Genomic DNA, 17,878 nt, shown 5'->3' with positions numbered 1-17,878 from the left:
AATGCAATACCCATCAAAGTTCCACCAAGCTTCTTTAAGAGAATAGAACAAACACTACAATCATTTATCTGGAACCTGAAAACAACTAGAATTGCCAAAACCATCTTGAGGAAAAGAAACAGAAATGGAGGCCAGACCTTAAACTATATTATAAAGCCATCATCATCAAAACAGCATGGTACTGGAACAAAAATAGGCACACAGACCAGTGGAACAGAATTGAAAGCCCAGAAGTAAGTCCCAACACCTATGGGCATCTAATCTTTGATAAGGGGGCCCAAAGGATTAAATGGCAAAAGGAGGCTCTCTTCAATAAATGGTGATGGGAAAACTGGGTTGAAACATGCAGAAGAATGAAATTGAACCAATTTATCTCACTAGAAACACAAATCAACTCCAAATGGATCAAAGACCTAGATGTCAGACCAGAAACAATCAAATACTTAGAGGAAAACATTGGTAAAACACTTTCCCACCTACACCTCAAGGACATCTTTGATGAATCAAACCCAATTGCAAGGAAGACTAAAGCAGAAACAAACCAATGAGACTACATCAAATTGAAAAGCTTCTGCACATCCAAAGAAACTATTAAACAAACAGAGAGACCCCTCACAGAATGGGAGAAGATCTTCACATGCCAAACATCAGACAAGAAACTAATCACCAAAATATATAAAGAGCTCAGCAAACTTAGCACCAAAAAAGCAAATGACCCCATCCAAAAATGGGCGGAGGATATGAACAAAACATTCACCTCAGAGGAGATCCAAAAGGCTAACAAACATTTGAAAAACTGCTCTAGGTCACTGATTGTCAGATAAATGCAAATTAAGACAACACTAAGACACCACCTCACTCCTGTAAGAATGGCATACATCAAAAAGGACAGCAGCAACAAATGCTGGAGAGGATGTGGGATCAGAGTAACCCTTTTGCATTGCTGGTGGGAATGTAAATTGGTCCAGCCTCTGTGGAGAGCAGTCTGGAAAACTCTCACAAGGCTAGACATGGACCTTCCATATGATCCAGTAATTCCTCTCCTGGGGTTATACCCCAAAGACTCCATAACACCCAACCAAAAAGAGGTGTGTACTCCTATGTTCATAGCAGCACAATTCATAATAGCTAAACCCTGGAAGCAACCCAGGTGACCAACAACAGATGAGTGGCTGAGAAAGCTGTGGTATATATACACAATGGAATACTATGCAGCTATCAAGAACAATGAACCCACCTTCTCTGACCCATCTTGGACAGAGCTAGAAGGAATTATGTTAAGTGAGCTAAGTCAGAAAGATAAAGATGAGTATGGGATGATCCCACTCATCAGCAGAAGTTGAGTAAGAAGATCTGAAAGGGAAACTAAAAGCAGGACCTGACTAAATTGTAAGTAGGGCACCAAAGTAAAAACCCAGTGGTGAGGGGTAGACATGTAGCTTCCTGGGCCAGTGGGGGGTGGGAGTGGGCAGGAGGGATGGGCCACAGTCCTTTGGTGGTGTTAATGGTGTTTATGTACACTCCTAGCAAAATGTAGACATATAAATCAGTAGTTAATTAATATGAGAGGGGGAAAATCAATTGTATGTCTCAAAGTTTCTCAAAACACAAACTGAATCTTTTTAATACATAGGCTGTGTATTTGATATGCGGACTCTCTCAAAAGCCTAGACCAAGTAGATTAGAAGCATCCAATGCCACAGCTATATACAAGATACTGGATACTGTACAGCAAACCATAACAAAAAGACTTTTCAAAGTTAACCCAATTACCAAATAATGTGATGATAACATTAACTATCGATTGTCTTTTTGAACCCTAAGACAGCAGGAACCTCACATCTCCACTATAGAGCCCCTACATCCCCCAGTCCTGGAACCCTTGGATAGGGCCCACTTTCCCGTATGCATCTCCCAATCCAAACCAAATAATATTGCATCCACCGATCACAACCTAACCAAAGCAACGATTGCCACCTCAACATGCTTCACTTCAGACTGTGTCCAGAGACTTCACGTGTGGAATGACAACCCTTCAGCTTCATTACTCAGGTGAGACCTTTCCTTTTATAGTACACTCTAATTTCATCTCAGGTAGTTCACTTTCTAACAAAGTCCCATAACCTAGATATACACCAGTTTCTGTGAGAGAGAGCTTATGTGCACACGTATCCATAAACTACTGCAAAATATATACCTGAAAGCAGAAGTACACTAGAGTTTGCAGTGAGTACCTCCCTAACACTTCCTCTCCACTATTCCAAGCTTGGGATCCATGATTGCTCAACAAATTCTTTGGCTTCGTATGTTAACTCTCCTTTCAATCACCAGGTTCCAGATGCTTCCAGGATGCTGGCCAGGCTTCCCTGGATTGAAGACCCCACCAATGTGTCCTGGAGCTCAGCTTCCCCAGAGACACACCTTACTAGGGAAAGAGAGAGGCAGACTGGGAGTATGGACAGACCAGTCAACGCCCATGTTCAGCAGGGAAGCAATTACAGAAGCCAGACCTTCTACCTTCTGCAACCCTCACCGACCCTGGGTCCATGCTCCCAGAGGGCTAGAGAATGGGAAAGCTATCATGGGAGGGGGTGGGTTATGGAGATTGGGTGGTGGGAATTGTGTGGAGTTGTACCCCCTCCTACCTTATGTTTTTGTTCACTAATCCTTTCTTAAATAAAAAATTAAAAAAAAAAAAAAAAGACTGGGTCCCATCCCATTTCCCCTCCCCTCCCCCTACCCGTGGACTATGAAGCTGAACATCCACCCTCACCCTCAACCCAGGGTTTTTACTTTGGTGCCCTACTTACAATTTAGTCAGATCATGCTTTGAGTTTCCCTTTCTGTTATTCTTCCTCAACTTCTGTTTATGAGTGGGATCATCCCATACTCATTTTTATTCTGACTTAGCTCACTTAACATAATTCCTTCTAGCTCTGTCCAAGATGGGTCAGAGAAGGTGGGTTCATTGTTCTTGATAGCTGCATAATATTCCATTGTGTATATATACCACAACTTTCTCAGCCACTCATCTATTGTTGGGCACCTGGGTTGCTTCCAGGTTTTAGCTATTACGAGTTGTGCTGCTATGAACATTGGTGTACACATATCTTTTTGTTTGGGTGTTATGGAATCCTTGGAGTATATCCCTAGGAGAGGAATTACTGGGTCATATGGAAGGTCCATGTCTAGCCTTGTGAGAGTTTTCCAGACTGCTTTACACAGAGACTGGACCAATTTACATTCCCACCAGCAGTGCAGAAGGGTTCTTCTGTCCCCACATCCTCTCCAGCATTTGCTGCTGCTGTCCTTTTTGATGTATGCCATTCTTACAGGAGTGAGGTGTTATCTCAATGTTGTCTTAATTTGCATTTCTCTGGCAATCAGAGACCTGGAGCAATTTTTCATATGTTTGTTAGCCTTTTGGATCTCTTCTGTAGTGAATGTTCTATTCATATCCTCTGCCCATTTTTGGATGGGATCATTTGTTTTTTCTGTTCAAAAATTTGGTGAGCTCTTTATATATTTTTCTTATTAGTCTCTTTTCTTATATATGGCATGTGAAGATCTTCTCCCATTCTGTGAGGGGGTCTCTTTGTTTCTGTGATACTTTCTTTGGCTGTGAAGAAGCTTTTCAATTTGATGTAGTCTCATTGGTTTGTTTCTGCTTTAGTCTTCCTTGCAATTGGGGTTGTTTCATCAAAGATGTCCTTGAGGTTTAGGTGGGAAAGTGTTCCACCAATGTTTTCCTCTAAGTATTTGATAACTTCTGATCTAACATCCATGTCCTTGATCCATTTGGAGTTGATTTTTGTTTCTGGTGAGACAAGGTGGTTCAGTTTCATTCTTCTCATGTTTCAACCCAGTTTTCCCAGCACCATTTATTGAAGAGAGCCTCCTTTTTCCAATTAATCCTTTGGATCCCCTTATCAAAGATTAGATATCCTTAGGTGTGGGGGTTTAGTTCTGGACTTTCAGTTCTGTTCCACTGGTCTATGTGCCTATTTTTGTTCCTGTACCATGCTGTTTTGATGATGATGGCGCCTTATAATATAGTTTGAGATCTGGGAGTGTGATGCTTCCACTTCTGTTTCTTTTCTTCAACATGGTTTTGTCAATTCTAGGTGTTTTCTGGTTCCATATAAATGATTGTAGTTTTTGTTCTATTCTCTTAAAGAAGCTTGGTGGAACTTTGATGGGTATTGCGTTAAATTTGTATATGGCTCTGGAGAGAATATTTATTTTGATGATATTTATTCTTCCAATCCATGAGCATGGGATGTTTTTCCATTTCTTGGTATCATTTTTCTATTTCCTTGAATAGTGACTCATAGTTTTCAGTATACAAGTCTTTCACTTCTTTGGGCAGCTTTATTCCTAGGTATTTTATTAATTTTGCTGCAACAGTGAATGTGAGTGATTTCTAGATGTTTTCTTCTTCAGATTTATTGTTTGCATAAAGAAATGTCGCTGATTTTTGTACATTGATTACGTAGCCTGACACCTTGTTATATTGCCTAATAACTTCCAGTAGTTTTCTGCTGGATTCTTTAGGTTTTTCTATGTATACTATCATATCATCTGCAAATGGTGAGAACTTGACTTCTTCCCTTCCAATCTGTATTCCTTTGATTTCTTTCTCTTGCCTGATTGCTATGGCAAGAACTTCCAATAGTATGTTGAAGAGTAATGGTGATAGTGGACAGCCCTGTCTAGTCTCTGATCAGAGGGGGGAATACTTTCAGCTTCTGTCCATTGTATTCATAGAATTCATTTGTGAAGCCATCTGGTCTAGGAATTTTGTTGTTGGGAATATTCTTAATAACTGTTTCAATTTCTTTGTCTGTAATTGGTGCATTTAGGTTTAGTAGTATATAGATTTATACACATGAAAACAAGTTTCATGACATTATTCTCAATGGTCTTTTTTAATGTTGATCACAAACTTCTAAGTTGGTTTTATAAGTTACTAATTAATGGATATCAACCTGAACATTCAGAAAAACATCAGAATGACACAACCCCTTAGCTTAAAGATGAGATAGAGCTTGAGTTGGGTTGCTTGCTTATGTTAGAGAGTCAGTGGTCGAATTAACCCAGATTTCCTGTCTTCTAGTTTACTGGTCTTGTTCAATTAGCTTACTTTGTTTGCTTCTTAGACTTCACTATCAGCATCTGAAAGTCCCTACTCATTGTTGACTTTGATGTGTTATCTGTCTCTCCCACTGGGAAGTAGAACTCTAGGCAACAGCTGTCTTTACTGATGATCTCCTTATGTCCTACCCATGCTGAGTTGGGTACATTGTACCTGGTCAATAAATAGTTTTTGAATCAACAAGAGCTCTAAACTGGTCTTTGCTTTGTATCATTTGTAGATTGACCTAGAGAGTTTGGTAGAGGGATCGTTGTGGGGTAGCAACATGCTTTTCATAAATGAGACAAGATCACAGAGAGGCAGTAGGATTTGACACGAGGCATGTGGAGTGTCAATGAAAATGTCAGGCCCAGCTCAGGGCCCTGAGTTCCTTCAGACATATCTTACATTGTTGACCTAATTATTAACATTATTAGTCTAACTGGTCCTAGAGTGTTCTTCTTCCCTAAAGTGCAACTTTTCCATTTTCTAAAGGCTAGGAGAGCTCAGTGTTAGAGAAGCTGTGCTATTTGTCTTCTACTGTCAGTTGGGGATAGCAACAAAAAAAACACTCTTCTAGACATATTGAAAGTTCAAAAATTGCATTGAGTTATTCTAAATTATGACTAAACCAATGGGAACTAGGTTTTTGGTTTTTTTTTGTTTTGTTTTGTTTTGTTTCATCCTAGACCCTTGCCAAATTCTAACAAAGGATCACACTTGCTTTGTAATTTAACTTTGGAGAACTTCAAGGGAAGCAGATTGTTTCTGGTCAAAGATTTTTGTCTGGCCAAGTTTCCAGCATGAACTTTAAAACTTCCTAGAAACAAAACTCCAATGATTCCTTGTCAAGTATAAACGAATTAAAAAAAAGAATCAGAGACAGTTTCCAAATTTAGGTTACAAAGGAAACTACAAATTCTGAAAGATTACCACCGTACTGTTTGAAACAATTCGGATGGCAACTTACTCCAATACCTCAAAACTCTGGTGGCCTGAGGAAAAAGTTCCAGCTTCGTCAGCTGAGGATTTGGTGGTCCTTTATGGCAAGTATCTATTAGGCTTTTTCTTTAATGTTACTTATGCCTAATATGTCCCAGTGCCTGGTGCCCATCCTGTATCTTTGATAAAGATAGGAATTTAATGGGAGCTGGGCATGGCGCACCTGGTTAAGCAAACATGCACCTGTGTTTGAGCCTCGGCTCCCCACCTGCAGGTGGGGTGCTTCACAAGCAGAGAAACAGGTCTGCAGATGTCTATATTTCTCCTTTCTCTCTCTCTGTCTCCCCCACCCCTCTCAATTTTTCTCTAGTCCTGTCTCTCTCTATCTCTCTCTCTCCCTCTCTCCCTCTCTCTCTCTCTCTCTCTCTCTATATATATATATATATATATATTCATTAAAAACAATGGAACTGGCATAGTGTGGCAGGTAATTGACAACATTTGATTCTAAATTTTTCACTGGATTCTGCAGAGTGACATTTGGTATAAAGTTTGGGACAGCCTAGAAGTATTCCCTTTTCTGAATCTGATAATAGTAAATACAGGATCTCTAAGCATTCCATGTTTTATTTGGTGTCTCTAGATGAGGATTTTCTAGGTTTTGTTATCTATATATTTTCAAGTTGGGGAGTAATGGAGCTAGGAGATATTTCACCTGATCAGGTGTGTGTCTTCTCATACAAGGACTTGGGTTTGAACCCCAGCACCACAAGGGAGTGTCATGGAGCTATGCGGAAGCTCTGGAGCCCTCCCACCCCACCCCACCCCCACCTTGCTCTTTCTCTGAAACAAAAAGAATGAAAAAGTAGGCTTGGGGGAGGTGGAATGACACATATCTGAGGTGATCCTCAAAACAAACAAACAAAAATGTAATTAATAAAAATTAAAATAGGAAAGGGAAAGTTTGATTTAGAAAGAGAAAGTAAATTTAAAAGGAAAAGCGATCTTATTTATTGTGCTCTGGAAGCGGTTTTCCAGTCCATGTCATCCCCACAAAAAGTTGCCCCTACATTCCATTCACAATGCAAAACATCAGGGTACAGAATTCCCAGGAGAGCTTGTTTCTGCCTAATGCTCCCGGGAGGGAAGCCGAGAAAACATTAAAGTAGTAGCTGGCAGTTCTAATGAAGTTAACCTGCTGAAACAAGTGGGGGAGGGAGATCGGGGGGATTGACTGAAATACACACCTGAAAGCACTCTGATTATGGCATCAGCTTCAAAAGAAAGCCCCTTCCCTTAGTTCTCAGCTCTGCTGCATTGAGAAATAGAATTGCACCCTTCTATCCAGGCTAATTTCATCGCCTTCAGTAGACTTGAAAGCACTCAGAAGTCCACAACCCCAGCCCCCATGCCTCAGGCCCAGATGGACAGAGGGCAACTGGGACCCTTCATATTGGAACGGGCCCTCAGAGTGCCAAGTCCAGTTGATAAATGTCTTCCGGTTCAGGAAAAGATAACCCCCACTTGCATTCTGTTAACACGGGACCATTAGGTTCTACGGTTTGCTATGAGTAAGTAAATGAATACATACATACATACATACATGCACAATAGTAACCCTGATTTTTGGAAATTTCACCTTAATACAAACTTCCTTTTTAGCTTTTTCAAAAAAATATGATAATTTCCATCTCCGTTTCCTTTTAGTCTATAATGCCTTATGCTTTTTCTTTTTTTCATTTTCTCTTTTGCTGATCTCTCTCCTTAGCATTCCTTTCATTTCCTTAACAGTTCTGCCTTTGAGGTTGCATTTCTTTATTTTTTTTCCCCTCTAAAGTTTTCTTTTTTGGTCACAGGTGCCCCCTAATGGTTTTCAATATCATTACAGCTTTGGGCTAGAAGAGAGGGAGGCTGGGAAACCCAGTTGCAGAGGGGAACTGGCAGGGAATGTGCTGTTTGTTGCTTTTCACTTGGGACATAATGTCAGTGCTTTTTGAATGTCACCGGACCTGTAACATCAATAGGCAGGTAAATTGAAAAACCAGGGGACAAGGCAGGAAGAGATTTGGGTTTTTCACCAGATGCCTTTTTGTGCTGCTTGACTTTGTTTTCCTGATGTACATATACAACACGTTCTCCCTTTCAATTTAGAAAAGATATAAAATCCAAGCCTGGAGATGCAAAAGGAAACAGACTGCTGTACAAATGATTCTGTGGTTCTTGAGGAAAGCAGGCAACACTCCGAGCCCCTTCCCCATTGCTGCTCTCCACCAGATACTGCAGGTTGACTGGCAGCTTCATAAACTGCGTGGAAGTGAACATGAAGGAAGTGAGTTGGAGCTGATGACGATGGATGGTGGGTGTGAATTAACTTACCCTGGAGCCTCCTCAGTAGCAAAAGGTCAGCATCCTGACTCTTCTCTTCCGTCAGGACTTTCCTGCTCAAATGAACAGCAATAGCCATCAAAATGTTACCATCACCTGACATGTAGATGTCTAATTAATGCACTATTAAATTATTAAACCTATTAAATCATAGGTTGCAAATCTAAAAACAGCAGTAACAAAAACAAGCCTTACAAATCTGTGAACGTCTATATGTATGTGAATGAACGAAAAGGAATGTGCACTCTTGGATAAGAGATCAAAGTTCTCATGATGGCAGAGGAAGACCTAGTGGGGGTTGAATTGTGGAAAACTGGGAAATGTAATACACGTACAAACTATTGTATTTCGCTGTCCACTGTAAACCATTAATCCCCCAGTAAAGAAATTAAAAATAAATATATAAAGAGATTTAAAGTTGTCCCAAAAAACATGATTCTATGGATTTAGTTAGAGAGTGGGAATTTTCAGTTCAGAATGACATTTTCCTGAATGATGAAAATTTTTATCACTGTAACTCTGAATTTTCTAACCACATCACATATCAATACCATGAAGTTACAAATAAAGCCCTTGGTCTTCATTAATTTCATAGTGGAATCTGTATTTAGGTTTTGGGGGGGGATGCTAGGAAAAAATCTTTGTTCAAATATATCTCCCCTGTAAACACCACCAAGATGCTTGACATACTCACTCTTACTCCTAAGTAATGATACCCAATACAGATACTGTGAGGATGGGAATATCCAGTTAAGCCCTACCTATGTGTTAACATCCTCTGGAGAGATAGATGATCATTAATTTCAATTACTTGGGGTGTCCATGAGCTTAGGACTGAAACCAGCTTAAATTTTATGAGAGTTAGAAAAGAGCCTATGCCAAAATTCACACTTGGAAAGGCATGGAAGTTAATCATACAACCCAACGCTTTTCATTCTTCTCTTCCTTGCCAAATAAGCACCAAGCTTTTTCAAGTGATGTCTCTACTGATACTATAGTTCCTTAGCAAGGAGGAATACTAGAGATGAATAAATGAGGTGCCTTCAAATATTTAAAAGACAGTGAAACCCCCCACATACTGGTTTTTTGCTTTTTTTTTTTTTTTTTTTTTTTGCATTTTAAAGAGTTAAAGAGGGAGAGTGAACCAGAGCATCATTCCATCTCAGGTGATGCCAGATATTGAAGTCAGGACTCCATGCTTACTTGTCCAAAATTTTATCCACTGTGCTACCTCTTGGACTGCAACTGTGAATTTCTGTGGTATCCTGGAAATTTTCCAGCTATAGTCTCCTGAGTGTCCAAAGCTATCTAGTAGCCGTCAACCATGTAAAATCTATACAATTTTGAGAGGCTAGGAAATCATATCTAAAAAAATTAAATACAATTCTAAATGTATTTACTCAGTCACATTAGGCATGACTTGAATGCCCAGTCACTATGTGGAAAGCACAGATAAATCCCCTCAGCTGCTCTAAGTTGTATCGACCAGTGTTTTTCTAAGGGTAACGGTTGGCTGGGTCCTTTGGAAGGCTAAACATTTAAAACTTTATACAGGGACATTCATTTCATGCTTAATCTAAGCAGAGGAGAGGAGGCAATATGGCCTCTTTAGTTACCTTTCCAAGGATTCCAGAGTTGTGTGAATGAATTATACTCTTTTTCCTCTCTTTTTCATTCATAAGGTCCCAGCCTACCTGCTCTAGTGTCTATGTTTGAGAAAGAGATGAGAATCCCCTATGACACTGTAGAATGAAAGAGATTTTTAATGTTTTATGGAAACCTATAAGGATTCCAGAAGCACAACAAGAAGTAACTGTGAAGCAGTGGTCACTTGTTTATGGGAAAGGGGGGGGGAGGATATTGTTTAAAGCATGAATAAAGAAACTGACCTACTAACCAGAATCCAGGACTTTATTTTCAAACAAAAGACAGAGACCAAAACTGAGGACCTATTACATTTTAACTGAAGCTTTGCCTCTGAGCCAGATGCAGCTAAATATTAACTAGACAGTGTAGCAAATTACAGATTAAGATGCAATTATGCCTTCTATCTCCCTGTTTCAGGATGAGAGCTTGCCAATGTTAGAGCTCAGAAAAAGGGGAAGAACCCTATGACAGGTGGCATCTATTGTGGAAGCATGAAACTTCTGGAAGCTTTCGATCTTGTGTTCCCAGGAGGCGGGACCCAAAAGTCTTACTTGCTAGTGCACCTCCTGGAGTGTAGTCATGCTTCCATGAGCGTCTAATAAGTACAAAGTGAGGAACACAGATGGAAGTCCATACCTGAAGCAAACTTCTAGTAACAACTAATTGAGTGAGTTGGTGGTGAGAGACTAGGCTCCAGCACCCATCAGCTGGCATTTTGAGCACAATCCTGCTAAGTGTCTAGCCCTCTTGCATTTTGGTGAGGTTCTTGTTGTGTATAAATAGGTTCTTTGCTGCTGGTGGTAGATAAAGACCACAGGGTAGATCTGGTAACCCCACCACACTGGCATTTTAAGGGACACACACTTGGTTTTTCTTAGAAACTTGAAATGCCTATCCACTTGTCCAGGTACCTTTCTGTGAAAGTATATATGTTAAATGCTTCATGTAAACAGAATACAGAAGAATAGAACCTTTGTCCTGAGTACCTTTGTTGAGCATTTGTATCAGAATCACATAAGCTATGTGTTCCAAACTCCTCTGGAGACCCAAAGAGTCAGTCTGCTGAAGAATGGCTGCTAAGGACCTGAATTCTTAGCACTGCCTTTAAGGGTTCTATCACACCCTCAGGTTTGAGACTGGCTGGCTGGCAACTCTCTCTTTTTTTTTTTTTTTCTTTCACTGGGGTGTGGCTAGGTAACAACTTTCTCTTAGCATCTGTTACAAATCTATTTTATGTTCTCCACTTCCCATCCTGTCAAAGGAATGGAATGTAGGATGGGATTATCTAGTATTATTTCACAATTAGAGATAATGATGTGAAATGTCCTAGGTGAGTCAGTGATGGTGCCAGAAATCTCCACCAGTTGCTACATTCTGGTGAGTTTGGAGTTCCTGTTAACAAGCCTATTGTTTCTGTCAATGCTACCATACTTTTAGTTGGCAGGCTTCTAAGTAGATCAAAGTTGTGGACTCATGAAATGATGAGAATTATGGTGCCTAGTTCCTCACCCCCGCCCCTCTGGTGAATACCAAACCAAATACAGCCAACCCCCTGAGATTCCAGTCTAGACAAAATCTTGGGATGGCAGGTCTGAGCCAGCCTCAGGCTGAAAATTTCCCTAAAGATTTATTTTCTACAGGACACATGCTCCCTGATACTTAGTTCCCAAGAGTACTTGGAAATCCTGTATGAATACAATTCTATGTCCTCCCAGGACTGGGTCTTGGGGGTGCGTTCAGAGTGGGCTGAGGGAGATCTAGTCTTGCTGACTCTTCTCTGGTTTAATATAAAGTGTTTTTGAGCTCCTAGAAGTAAAAGCTCCACCAGAAGTGCCAGCCAGGTCAAGTACTGTTACCATTATTTATTGAGTGCTGCCCCCTAGAGGACTAAAAAAATGGTCTTGGCTCTGGAAGGCCAAACTCTAATCTCTGCCCAACTGCAGATATTAAACCCTTGGCTCAAGTGGACTGATGAGAAAAAGTGTCTTGCTGCAGCCTTTCCAGAGAATCCTAGGAAGTAGGGGGGGGTTCTTCTTTAGGACACCTCTGAAAAGTTAAAACTCATAGTAGATCAGTTAGATGCTGGGACAGAACATAGAAACCGACCTTCCCCCATCACAATCAAGACCCTGGAAGCAACCTGATGGGGACTCTCAACTCTGATACTCCAAGACTGGAAATTCAGACAGTTGTCACTCTGATGGTTCCCCTCCCCCCCACCACAGATTTTAGTTTATTTTATCCTTCCCCCACTTCTCTGAGCTTTCATCTCAACTCTGGCTAGAATTGTTGCAATGTCTGGTGAGTGGTGAATGTATGTGATACAAAATGACCCCCCCCTTTATTCAGACACTGTCACTGTAGATAGTTACTTGCCCTCAGGTTAGTATCTTGGCAGAGACAGAAGTGGGATTTCTGCTTGAGGTTCAAAAGGAAATCGGCCTCCTTATTTCATTAAATAACTGGGGGTGATGGTCATGCTTCAGAATTATTATCTAAATTGGGAGGGGCTAAATCTGACGTTTAAAATTATGTAGATGTGCTTTTCAAGCCTAGGAAGGAGCAAGGGAGAGGGAGAGTCAGTGAAGGGGGGAGAGAATGAATGGAATGAAAGATAGACTTTGGGGAAGGGGGTGTGCTCCCTGAGAGAACTCACTAGACCTCTGTTAAATAGCCTCAGACCAGGCGTCTAAGATTAACAGAGCGATATGCAGCCTGTGCATTTACACAGCACTGTGAAATCTCTCCATGGCTTGGCTCAACTATTTGCAAATCACTTCTGATTCAATTTTGTTTGGGTTATCTCAGTGTAAATAACAGTTAAGTGGGAGTTACAGATTTTTCAAACACTAAAAGTGATAAACAAAGCTAATGGCAAGTCCAGATAAGGAGGGAAAACCACCCAGAAGAATCCTCAAGTACCAACAAAGAAAGTGTGTGTGTGTGTTTCTTGTCACGGAAACTTTATTTTTCTTAATCCGTGGAGTGGCAGAAAAAGGAGCAGGCACCATGTTATTTAAACTGTTCTTTATGACCAAATAGCAATAGGTGTCTAGCGAAGCAAGACAGTCAGGAATCCACATAGCCAAAGATACAAGCCTTTCCCAACTGTTAGCTTGCAATTCCCTCTCAACTGTCTTCACTCCTGTCTTTAAAATTAAACTAGTTGGCATAATGGTGTTTTCTATCTCCTCACTTGGTGACCACATTGCCATGGGGCTGGGAGAAGCCATAACAGTAGCAGACTGCCAGTACCTGTGGATTTATTTATCTGTTCATTTATTTTGGTGAAAGACCTGAGGCGGGGGTAGAGTGGAGAGAGGTTGAGGAATCCAGTGGATGAAGAAGAAATTCTTTGGCGAAGTAAAGTCTTTGCTGATACGTTACAAGTTAGGGGTGCGAGAGAACTCAGTCCTTCCCCCAGAGAGGAGAGAGATGTGCTTGGGACACAACAAAGGAGCCAAGCAGCGAAGGCCGGGAGCGTTCACGGTGGTTTGCAGCAGGGCTGAGCGAGTGTGTCGCCGCCACGCACCGCTGCCTGCACGGCCTCCCGGCCGAGCCCCACCCGGCTCCCCGCCGCCAGCAGCGCGCCACCCAGCTCCTCCCGCAACGCCATTGCGCGGGGGCATTGTGTCGGGCTCTCCGTGTGTGGCATCCAAGTCAAGGAGTCTGGCGGGGGTGGCGGGTGGGCGAGGAGCCCCCTCCGTCTCCCGCGGAGTCTCCCTCGGGCGAGGGCTTGCGTGGCCAAGGGCGAGGGCAGCACGCCCAGGAGGTGCCCGGGAGGGCGCACCCTTCCCCGGGGCGTAACGCACCGGGGCTGCACGTCGCGGGGGAGCCTGGAAGAGGCGCCGGGGATGGGCGGGAGGTGCGGGGTGGGAGAGGAGTAGCGGGTGGGAGGTGCTTTAACTTTGATCCCGCGGCGGCGGACAGGGAGGGTTTGTGGAAGCCGCCGCCCGCCCCTCTCGAGCTGGGAGCCTGTGCGCCGCGCGTCTCCGCTCTGCCTCTTTAATCAGGAACACAGAAGGGGCGGGCCCTGAGCCGGCGCGTAATCGGATAGCCGCGGTGGCTCTGACATCCACATGCTGCTCGGCCTGAAAAGGCAGGAGGGAGCCTGAGGGGGAGCAGAGACGCCGAGCGAGGCAGCAGCCCGCAGCCTGCCCCCGGCACCTCCCCAGACGCGCGGACCAGGGGCGAGGTGGAGGTGAGCGCGGGCGGACGGCGCAGCCTAGCCGACGAGGGGCGCGCTCACCCCCGGGAGGTCCCAGGGCCGCCTCCGCACCGCCCGCAGCACCAACAGCAACACCGGCAACCGCCGCGGCGGCGGCTTCCTTCCCCAGACCCCACTCCAGCGGCCGGCCAAGCGGGTGTAGCCGCTGGGGGAGGCTCCCGCCAGGGGAGCCGGACGAAGGCAGGAGCGGGCCGGCCGCCTCCCACTCGGGCCGTCCGGCTGCCACTGCTTCCATCCGCCTGTCGTCCCGGTGCCCGGGGGATGCGTATCAGTCTACGCCTCTGAGCCCATTCCGCTGCCCGGAGCTGGGTGATGTCCAAGGCTAGCTTTGGCTTTCCTTGTTATCATTTCTGTCTGCTCGGCTTTCCGGAAACATTCGTGATGTTGTAGGATGAAGGAAACGAGACTTTGAGGAACTAGAGAGGACAGAAATGTTTTTTGTTTTTTAAGAGAGGAAACCCGTCCCCTCTTCCCGGCTTGTTCCCTCTTGGCTGACTCTGAGAGCTGCTCTCCTGGTGAGGTGGGGGATCCGGCAAGAATACAGGTGAAGACAGGCCGCCGGGACCCAGAAGGAAAACATTCTGACCTTTTGTAGAAGCCACTGTATAAAGAAGAACAGAAGAGATAGAGCTATAGGGAGAGAGAGAGTGAGAAAGAAGAAGGAGGGGGGAAAAGGCATAATTCTACAAAAAAAAAAAAAAAAAACCCACAAGCCCAGCTCTGGAGAAAGACTCTTCCAAAATGGACATGTTTGCTCTCACCTGGGTATTCTTAGCTCTCTGCTTTTCAGGACATGGAGTGAGAGGCCAACCAGGTAAGCCCGAGAAAGTGCCCCCCCCCATTCATTTCTACATGGTTTTCCTTTTTAAATGTGACTGCTAGTGCAGGGGTACTGCAGAGAATGGCATAGAAGGAGGTTCTCTCAATACTGATTAATTTAGAGAGATCCCAGCCGGCCCTCTCTCTACACCACCAGCCTTGCTAAAAACCCAACTTTTCTCTCCTGCTAGTGTGTGTGTCTGTGTGTGTGTGTTTTGAAACACAGATTTTGGCGGTGTTCAGATGTCACATATGGACTGAATCAAAGGTTTAAAAATACTACAAAGCCTTTGCATTACAGTTTTGGGGGAATTTTTTTTTCCCTTGTCTTGAAGCAGAACACATCTCCCTTGAGTTTCTTCAACCTAGCCAGCGAAATATAAATCATTTGCATTCCCTCCACTTAGCTACATTGAGCAATGTTAACTGAAGGGCTTGGGAAAGACATGAGTCTAGTTTGCTTTTTCCAGTGCTGGAGGTTCTTTTAGAATGTGTTGATGTGCTGCAGAATCCAGGGCTCAGGATGAGGGAGTGAGTTGGCTTGCCTCTGAGCAGGGGGCTTGGGGTCTGAGTGCTGCTGGCAACCAAGATGGTTTATCATCCTTGCCCTTTCCCACATCTGTATGTTTTCTGGGAATGTCAATCATATGTTCTTTTCTTAAAAAAAAAAATTAGCTAAAACAAACTGCATAGCCCTCTAAGGTCCCTCTCACTCTTGTGAAGTAGTTAGAAACTTTTGAGTGGAATTTGCTCTCAACCACTGCCAAGAAGGGTGTGTGGACTGACTGCAGAGATAAGCAGGGCCATGTCCCAGTCTGGGGCCAGTGTATGTGGGGGAGCTTTAAGTGGCAAAGGGTTATACTTCCTGAGATGGATTCTCTAGTTACAGGGAGTCCAGTGAGGCTTGTTCTTCCTCCTGCAGACCACTTTCCTGGGGTGAGCCTCTCACCCCACTGGGAATTGTGACAGGAATCTAACAAAACTCTTAGCAGCTGCTACAGGTGACTGAGAATGGTGAGACCATCTATGGAGGAAAAAAAGGAAAGGAAGGAGAGGAGAGGAGAAAAGCCTTTCTGAAATGGTCTTACCAGGATGCATTCTTAAAGCTATGGCCACAGTGCTAGGGCTGACCCCCACAGTCTCTTGGGCACCAGTGGGTCCGGGAGTCTGGTTTGACTAATGCCAAAGCCTTGCATCTGAGACTGGGATTCTCATATCCCTGTACCTGCTTGAAGCTGGAGTGATTTCTGGACAGGAAGATAAGAGACAAGTCCACAGATTTGCTGCTCCTCCATTGCCATGCTGGCCTTAAGGTCAACTGCAGAGATGGGTGCGGGACCCACTGTGGGGAGCGGGGGGGAAATGCCTGCGCCTCTGCAATCCCTCCAGCCTTAATTCTAAATTCCCAGCTTGAAGCTAAATTTAATTACTTCCCACAGAATGGGATATTGCATAAATTATGGATGTTTGTATGATTCGCGGTGTGTGTATGTATGTATGTATGTGTGTGTATAGCAGGCGCGGTGAGATTGCCCAGGGTATTTTCTGTATTCAGACGTGGACTCCAGTAGGCCTCGCCGCACGAGTGCGCGCACACTACCGCACACACCAGCGTGCGAGCTTGCACAAACACAGGCACACGCATAACTTCAGGCTCTGAGTGCCGCGAGGAGCCGAGAGGGATCGCGTGAAGACTCAGGGCCCATCTCCTACCCCAGATGTTCGCACAGCTGTCCCCGAGTTCTGTGTGTTCAATGCGAACGTGTGAGTGCGACACCGGCTCGGACTCGCTCCCGCTCTGCCACCTGCCTCCTGCGCACGCCGCAGAGCCCCCTCCCGCCCCAGCCCGGGGCCGCGCTGCGTCACTTCTGGAGAAGCTGTGGGGCGCGGAACTGGGCACTCACCACGCGGCTGCTGGCAGCCTGAGGGCCCAGGGGTCAGATCTCTGGGTAGGACTTGGAACTGGCACCTGATCGGGAGCCATATGCCCCGCCCCACCCCCAGCTCCCCGAAAAATTAGTAGCAAGCTCCCAAGCGCTCGGCGTTTCCGTAGGAGCAGCGGATTAGCACCCTGGGAGCTGGTAGAGAGGGTGGCAAAGGGCGAGGCCCAGCAGACCTCTTGACTCACCCGGCCAGGAGGGGACGGGTTCAGCCCTGCAGCCAGTGGCCAGAACCCGTTCCCGGGAAGAGTCGGGAATGGGCGTGAAGAAGGTGCATGCGGGGGTGTGCGTGGCCGGAGTTGGTGGGTGTGTGTGGGAGGAACACCAAGCGAATAACCTGGCTGCTTCGCGTTCGCCTCGCCCTACCCGCCCCCTCCCCCCCCACACACACCCCGCGCCAGATTGCTGGGCTTCTGGGGGCTGTGCTGTGGACCCAGCCCAGAGCGCCCCCTCCAGCTTCGCGCGCTCCACTCCGTGCTGCATTCCTTCTGCTGTCCCTGGGGGCCGGCTCAAGAGGGGGCTGCGGTGAGGGGGGGCTGTGGCTCGGGGCCCAGCGCCCCGCATTGCTGGGTGACTGGAAGCCAGGGTGGGATTCCGGAGCCATGGGCTGCAAGACCGCCAGGAGCCCGCTCGAAGTGCGGGAACGCGCGCAACTTGCTCGGTTGCCAGCAGCTCCAACGATCGCCGGGTGCGCCCAGGCAGGTGAAAGCGCGCAGAGTGCGGGCATCCACTTGGCGGTGCTGCGGGCTGGCGGGACGCCCCCCCCCCTTCCACCATCACCAT

At 45.1% G+C, this 17,878-nt stretch overlaps 1 protein-coding gene across 2 annotated transcripts in view; it reads left to right on the top strand.

Annotated features, from left to right (window-relative positions):
* The first annotated feature begins 13,993 nt into the window (after positions 1 to 13,993).
* Positions 13,994 to 17,878, top strand: part of NRP2 (neuropilin 2) — a 143,530-nt gene continuing 139,645 nt past the window's right edge. Inside the window, exon 1 of one of the 2 annotated variants that reach the window (XM_007520199.3) lies at positions 13,994 to 15,150. In XM_007520199.3, coding sequence (XP_007520261.1) covers positions 15,078 to 15,150 — 73 coding nt within the window. In that variant the 5' untranslated portion in view covers positions 13,994 to 15,077. The remainder of the gene's footprint in view (positions 15,151 to 17,878) is intronic. The other variant, XM_007520196.3, reaches the window with a different exon arrangement.

Source organism: Erinaceus europaeus, chromosome 7 (genome assembly GCF_950295315.1).
Source record: "Erinaceus europaeus chromosome 7, mEriEur2.1, whole genome shotgun sequence".
Taxonomy (NCBI): Eukaryota; Metazoa; Chordata; class Mammalia; order Eulipotyphla; family Erinaceidae; genus Erinaceus; species Erinaceus europaeus.
The sequence above is the reverse complement of the archived record's forward strand: the minus strand, read 5'-3'. Positions and strand labels throughout refer to the sequence as shown.